General features: G+C 33.6%; 1 protein-coding gene across 1 annotated transcript; it reads left to right on the plus strand.

Annotated features, from left to right (window-relative positions):
- Positions 1–6,610: 6,610 nt before the first annotated feature.
- Positions 6,611–7,555, plus strand: LOC126936135 (olfactory receptor 5F1-like). Its single transcript, XM_050758586.1, has one exon. The coding sequence runs from the start codon at positions 6,611–6,613 to the stop codon at positions 7,553–7,555; it is 945 nt and encodes a 314-aa protein (XP_050614543.1).
- Positions 7,556–8,003: the final 448 nt, after the last annotated feature.

Here is an 8,003-nt window from a genome sequence, read left to right on the forward strand (position 1 = left end):
AAAACTATTTTTTTAATAAATATACTTTTAAAAATTTTTGAACACTGTAAATATGATACCACAATATTTGTCATCTATAGTGCTTATGTTTTTCTTTAATACTGTGTTTCTAACGTTCTCTCATGTTCATACGTATTTCTTCACTCTGTAATTTCACAATTTGTAATATTCTTTATCTTTGCTGTGTCATAATTCAATTGCATACTACCTAATTTTATAACCCATGTTACTATTAATGTTATTTTACTTTTCACTAAGCACACATGTACAAGAGTCTACATTGATTAGATATAGGGTATACATAGTTCAACTTTAAAATATAGCAAATTATTTTCTAAATTTCTTGTTCATAGCTACACTCTCAACAACAGAAAATAACACCTCAGATTACTTTTACTTGGTAATACATTTTTCTTTTCTTTTTTTTTTTTTTTTTTTTAATTTTATTTTGAGACAGAGCCTCGCTTTGTGGCCCAAGCTGGAGTGCAGTGGCGCCATCTCGGCTCACTGCAAGCTCCACCTCCCGGGTTCACGCCATTCTCTTGCCTCAGCCTCCCAAGTAGCTGGGACTACAGATACCCGCCATCACACCCGGCTAATTTTTTGTATTTTTAGTAGAGACGGAGTTTCACTGTAGCCAGGATGGTCTCGATCTCCTGACGTAGTGATCCGCCCGCCTCGGCCTCCCAAAATGCTGGGATTACAAGCATGAGCCACCACGCCTGGCCACTTGCTAATGCTTTTTATACTCTGAAATTTAATATTTTCTGCCAATATAATGGAAGTGATATTTTTAATCTTTATTGGCATAAAGATGGAAAAATCCCATTTGTAATCGTAAATTATTTAAAACAAAAGTTCAAGCAACTAAAATAATAACATTTTAGCCATTAAATTGGATGCACAAGAAGGCCATGACATTAAAGGTTATCCACTACTTTTGAAAGCATTGTCATTTCAACATTTTGCCTGGAAATTTACAGTGTTGATTCTGCCCCCTTTTGAGACAGATTAACCATTCAAAGTGAATGCCCAATAAACCTCATTATTCATAATATTAGAGGCATTTTAGCTTGAATTCCAAGAATATATAGAGCAATTATTATTGAAAGGTTAAATATCATAGAAAACTGAACATATGATAAATAAATTAAGACTCCTCTAGAACTTTTTTTACTTTACTGTAACAAATCCCTCTGGAAGTTGTGAATTATTCCATTTTGCATTAGGGAAATAAAGAGTTCAGCATTAGAATGTTTTTTAACTATGTTATTTTTATTCAGTCTCAAGGGAAATCAATAGATATTCCAACTATTTAATATATCACATATTTTTATTCTTCTCTATTAAAAGACCCACATGTATATTTCAGCAACAAAATGACTATAAGATCAATTTTTCTTCATTCTTCATTGCAATTTATCATATGCATTTTTCTTAGTAACACAGAAAAACTTATTAGAGTAAAATATTAGGATCCTGAAGTCAATCCTTATATAAATGACTTCCACAAACATGCTTCCATTCTAAGAAGTAATAAAATATGAATCCAATCATTTATAAAACTAACTTTAATAATATTTTACACATCAAAAATGAGTTAAATCTATTAATTATTTTATTGATTACTCAAAAATATTTATTGAATGCCTGCTATGTGGCAGACACTAATTAACCTAGTCAATAATTGCAAAGATTTGTGCTCTAAAATAGGTTATTGGAAAGGTCAAGAAGAGAAAGATGTAATAACTGAAATTTATAGATTCTATTATATCTTGTGAAGGTAATTAAATAGGTTTTTGTAATTAAGAACTTGAACTTCATTCAATCTTCGACTTTGAGGTTTTGTTTCGTTTTGTTTTATTTAACGTTAGCTATAGAAAGCACAACAATCTTATAAAATCAAGATGTGGAAATACAAGTCAACAAAACAGTGTCATCTTTATCATGCAACTCGATGACTAACAAAGATATTTACTTTCTTTGAAAAGTATCCATTCAAACATCTTTTTTACATTTCTTCTTCTTATTATTATTTCTATTCTTATTATTCTTCTTCCTCTTTGTCCTTCTTCTCCTTCTGTTTCTCCTTCTTCTTGCTTGTAGATGAGTAAGTGACACGTGAAAATCTAGACCTTACTCTACATCTTATAAACTGCAATGTTCTCTTGATCAGTACACAATTTATACCCAGTCAAGACAGTACAATTGTCAAAACACTAATCTCTTATGCACTTTCCCTGAGAGTCAATACCTTTATTACTTTATGAGATAATTAGAAGGAAACAAATATAAATAAAGGCATAAATACATAGAAGGGTGTAAATATGTAAATCCTCAGAGATATTATTATGTTAAAATAATAAAACAAGTCCACTGGATTTAGCTAAAACCAGGTTACCAATTACATTGAAGAGAAAATTCAGTGATAAAGATACGGTACAGATGCAGGGATCTCAAACTTTGTGGTGTCTCTACCCAAAGATATAGTCCCTTCCTCTTGGAAAAAAAAAAATCCTAAAAAGCTGACCATTTTACCCTTTAAAATGTTTACATTTATATAATGCAATTTAATGCATTATAACAGAAATACCAAGAACATTAGTTATTATCAAGGCAATTTGCCCAACTAGTCTAGATCTGTCTGGACATTTTACACTTTTTATCACTGTAGTAGCCTATGTTGTTTTGCAGTTGTTGTTGTTGTTGTTGTTGTTTATGTCCCCTGTATTGTAATTAGAGGAGACATCAGTAGTAAAATAGTATTTTCTGTGCCTCGGAATATTATACCCCCATTAAAAAATGACCCCTTAAGATATTTCCCTAAGTCTGAAAAAATCACAGAGGTCATGACTGTTCAATTAATTATTATGGTGAAGGAGTTAAAGGCAAGCACCATACCACATAGTTTGGATTAAGGACTAGAATTTGGAGAAAGTTTATAAACCAGACATTTTCAAAAGAGGAAACATATAACCCTTATATCCTCATTGTTGCATAGCGATATGGACAAACTGCTGGATATATGGTGGGTTTGTATTCCAGAAGACAACCTTGTCTCCATTGCTTAATGTGTTTATGAAGTCAGTATTTGTGTGTGGCCTAAATGGACGATGAATATTACAAACTCAGATGCCAAAATCTGAATATGGGTTGGGGTTTAGGAGAGTGCTGTTAATTTTTGGTTTCCCAGAATCTGAATCCTTGGAACTCAGGGGAAGACTCAAACCTCTGGTGGATAATGATATGGGTAGAATAAAAGTTACTGGTTTTCTAGCCAACTCTGCAATGACTTTTGGAATAATAGGAAATTCTTCCTGCTTACAGTTATTGTAGATATTTATAAAAGTTGAATGATTCTGAGAATATAAAATAATACAGGCCTCTATTAATTCAAAGCCTTTATAGTTTAATGGAAAATTCATGTACCTGTTTTAAGATTCCCACTGGTCACACAAGCTTTGTTATCTGTTAGGAAATACAATTACATATATTACTATTCCATCAGGTTCAAAGATTATACACTTATATGTCTTAAAAATAAACTGAATGTTTAATTCATTCAAGACTTCCTTTATGAAAGATCATTTATTTTATATGAATATAAAATGATACATATATGATTATATATATCATAATCCAGATATGAGTCAAAGGAGAATAAGATAAATCATTTTTAAAGTTTTTGGGTTTGGAAGTAATGTTACCTAACTGAGATGGCAATGTTATTATTTGTGGGTAAATTCTTTAATCTATGGTAAGATGTAAACTTAGCTGTCAAAAGTTATAAGAAAATTACAATCAGATTACTACGTTTGTGTGTGTTAACAAGGAATTTGTGTATATCTGGCATTATTTGTGTGTGTATTATTTAGTATAATTTGTTTTATAATATTAAGAGTCTTGTTACCCTCTCGTCATATGTATAATTTAATTTAAACTTGAAATTTAAGTTTGAAATCTAAGTTATTAGTATTGCATTATTTGAAAGTTCTTAAGTTTAGTTCTACTTATAAGTATAATTTATTAATTATATGCATGATTTGTTTTATTTCTTTTCATTAATTTGAAGCATTCAAAATAAAAAATGGCATAAAATATAAAACGTATACCTTCCATTTAAACTATTTGAAGATTTTTAATTAACTACTTTCGTAAACGAGATCAATCCTTATGCAAAGGCTCCTCAGAAGTGATTGTTAAAATCTACTAAGTATATGTAGAAAATAAGCCTTAAATATCAAATTAACAGTTTCAAGATTTTACAATGTGCCATCTTAATAACTGAAGAGACTTTGAATAGACTTTTGTGTAAACAGTACCACCTTTCCTCAGCTAAAATATGGGAGAAATAATTATGACCACCTCAGCAAGTGATGTAGAACATTTATTAAGAATTTAAATATAAAACCATCATATGATGCTTAAGGTATTATGAATTCCCTATACAAGTAGGCTCCCTTTCATATGGACCCCAAGTATGGTTTATTTTGCTATCTTGAAAATTTAGATCTAGAAAATGTGAACTTTCATCCACTTGTAGAATCAGAATCACAAATAATAATTTCAAAAAAACCACACGACTTTAAAATTTTTTAAAGAAATTAGATTTTCTTATTCATTATCCTATTTGCTTAGGATATAGTATTTCTTTAAACATTGTAGAATGGATACTAGCAAGTTTCCCTTTCTTATTACTTATAATGAGAAATAGGGCTAGATTGGAAGTTAAACATATAGACAAAGGAACACACACACACAGTGACAAAGGGGTTAGGGGATGTTAAACAAAATTTATGGGAGGCCATTTTTTTTGAACTGATCTCCTAAACGCCAGGTAATCAAACTAAACTTGAAACAGTCCTGTTTTCCAAATACACAGGAGATTTCAACTGAGTCAGCCTAAAACGGACCACCACTCCAAGCTAATTTTTATACTTTTAGTGGAGATGGGGTTTCACTATGTTGGCCAGGCTGGTCTCAAACTCCTGACCTCATGATCCACCCGCCTTGGCCTCCCAAAGTGCTGGGATTACAGGCATGAGCCACCGCGCCTGGCCCCAAGCTGCTTTTTGTTCCCTATTTCTGCTTTCTCCAATCCTTTTCTGTCTGTAAAGCCAAGCTCCTCTTGCTCAGCTCAATGGATCTCTTATCCTATTTTATGGAAGTAGATGCTACCCAATTCTAGAGTTGCAAATAAACACCAATTCTATATTTAAAATCATTTGTGGTAATTTTGCCTTTTGATAGGGAAGAATAATAATTTGGTGTTAGGCTATGCATCCAATTGGAATAAGCTAAAACTACAGAGAAAGAAGCAATGTAAATGGTCAATACATAACATTTTCACTGACTTTAAATGGGACTTTAAAATTACATAGACGTCAGAAATCACTTTATGATACAAGCGCTAAATAATCTCACTCTGTCAACCAGGTTGGAGTGCAGCGGCCTGATCTTGGCTCACTGCAACCTCCTCCTCAGGGCGTTAAAGCGATTCCTGTGCCTCAGCCTCCTAAGTAGCTGGGATTACAGGCATGCGCCACCAGTCGCGGCTAATTTTTTGTATTTTTAATAGAGTCAGGGTTTCGCCATGTTTGCCAGGCTGGTCTCAAACTCTCGGCATCAACTGATCCGCCTACCGTGGCCTCCCAAAAGGTTGGGATTACAGATGTGAGCCACAACCCCCAGCCTGGGTTTAACTTTCTTCTGAGACTTAAGTTCCTGCCTTTAGAGAATTGACTTCTCAATTAATCTTGGGTGACCCCACGTCACCCAATCTCCTTGAAGGAAAACAAAATAAAAATGCAGCTTCATGTATTGAATCAGGTTAAATCTTAAAATTTTTCCAGTGGATAGTTCAACTTTACACTGCGCTCTAAAAATAAAGTTTCTTTTTTATATTTTTTCACCTACAAGTGAGAATCCCAGTTTCAAAAGGAAATAATAGACTACTTTGGTAAAACTCTGCATGGGAAAGAAGTTATAAAGATTTATTCACTTCAGTGGACAGGTACTTTTTCTGCTACATAGCATTAATTTGATAATGTACTTTGTAACTAAAATAACTATTTGGATTACTTTAAAACATTAAATATCATTCTTTAGGATATAATAGATGTCAAAATATATGTTACTTGAATAGATTACTATTATTGCAGCAGGGGGCAATGTATAAATTTTGGAATTAAGGGTATAGAATTGTTTTAAAGGCAAGAAAATAAATGTATTTTAGTTAACTCACATACCTGCAAAGAACATAGGAGTGATTTTAGCAGTAATGTGCCCGTCTTTTGGATTTGAATGGAGGTTGGTATAGAAACAATAGTACAATTTATGCACATTTACAGAAACTGAAGTATGTAGAGTTAGACCAGAAATTTGAGAGACTTACAACCCAAATTCAATAGAGACCATTGTTTATTAAATTCACATGTTCATCCATTTGTCTTCTAATCATCCTTCCGTCACTTTAATTACTATGCCATATTATCCTAGGTTTTTCCATATGTGAATATCCTTATTAACATTTCTGTTTTTTTCTATAAACTTTCAAAGGGAGAAACATTTTCATCTCATACAAAGTTTGCACAAAATATATTTCTCATAAATGACCAGAAAAAATTATACCTCACTGACTGAGTTCATCCTATTGGGATTAGCAGACACACTGGAGCTTCAGATTATCCTTTTTCTGTTTTTTCTTGTGATTTACACACTTACAGTACTGGGGAATATTGGGATGATCCTTCTAATCAAAACTGATTCCCGGCTTCACACACCCATGTATTTCTTCCTGGCTAACCTGTCCTTTGTGGACGTTTGTTACTCAACCACCATCACCCCAAAGATGCTGGCAGATTTGTTATCAGAGAAGAAAACCATCTCTTTTGCTGGCTGCTTCCTACAGATGTACTTCTTTATCGCCCTGGCGACAACCGAATGCATCCTCTTTGGGTTAATGGCCTATGACCGGTACGTGGCCATATGTCGCCCGCTGCTTTACTCCTTGATCATGTCCAGGACAGTCTGCCTAAAAATGGCAGCCGGGGCTTTTGCTGCAGGGTTGCTGAACTCCATGGTCAACACTAGCTATGTCAGCAGTTTGCCATTCTGTGGCTCCAATGTCATCCATCATTTCTTCTGCGACAGTCCCCCACTTTTTAAGCTTTCTTGCTCTGACACACACTTGAAGGAAACTATCTTTTCCACTTTTGCTGGTGTGAATATGATCGGGGCTCTGCTTGTCATCCTCACCTCCTACTCTTACGTTCTCTTCTCCATTTTTTCTATGCATTCAGGCGAGGGGAGGCACAGAGCTTTCTCCACGTGTGCCTCTCACCTGACAGCCATAATTCTGTTCTACACCACCTCCATCTATACTTACCTGAGACCTAGCTCCAGCTACTCCCTGAATCGGGACAAAGTGGCTTCTGTATTCTACACAGTGGTGATCCCCATGTTGAATCCTCTGATCTACAGTCTCAGGAATAAGGAAGTAAAGAAGGCTTTAAAGAATGTATTCACCAGGAAAAGAATCCCTTCATTTCTGTGATTGTTTGACTAAAAATCTGAACTAAAGAGCATATTTTAGTTACTTTCAAATTCTAGTTCATGCCTACATTTCTTATTAGAATATTTTCTCATTAAATACATTCTGCCAATACTCAAATATCTGTATGCAGTTAGGGATAAAGCAAACTACTCAAACTGATAAAAGACCAAGGGACCTTTACTTTATAATCATTCTAAATCTTCACTGAGTTCTCATAATTAGGGGCTTATTTTAATTATATCTTGACTACATGAAGAAAGGGGTTAAGTGTTTAGAAACCAAAGCCACAATGTCACATGATACTGTCCATATACAATATTTTGATTATCCATTTTTCATATTTTTCTCATTTATTATCTGTAACAGATTGTTAAATATCACATACAATAGAAACATTTTGAATTAAAATATAATTCCCCTTTTTAGGTGGTCATATTGTTACTTGGCG

Source organism: Macaca thibetana, chromosome 14 (genome assembly GCF_024542745.1).
Source record: "Macaca thibetana thibetana isolate TM-01 chromosome 14, ASM2454274v1, whole genome shotgun sequence".
Taxonomy (NCBI): Eukaryota; Metazoa; Chordata; class Mammalia; order Primates; family Cercopithecidae; genus Macaca; species Macaca thibetana.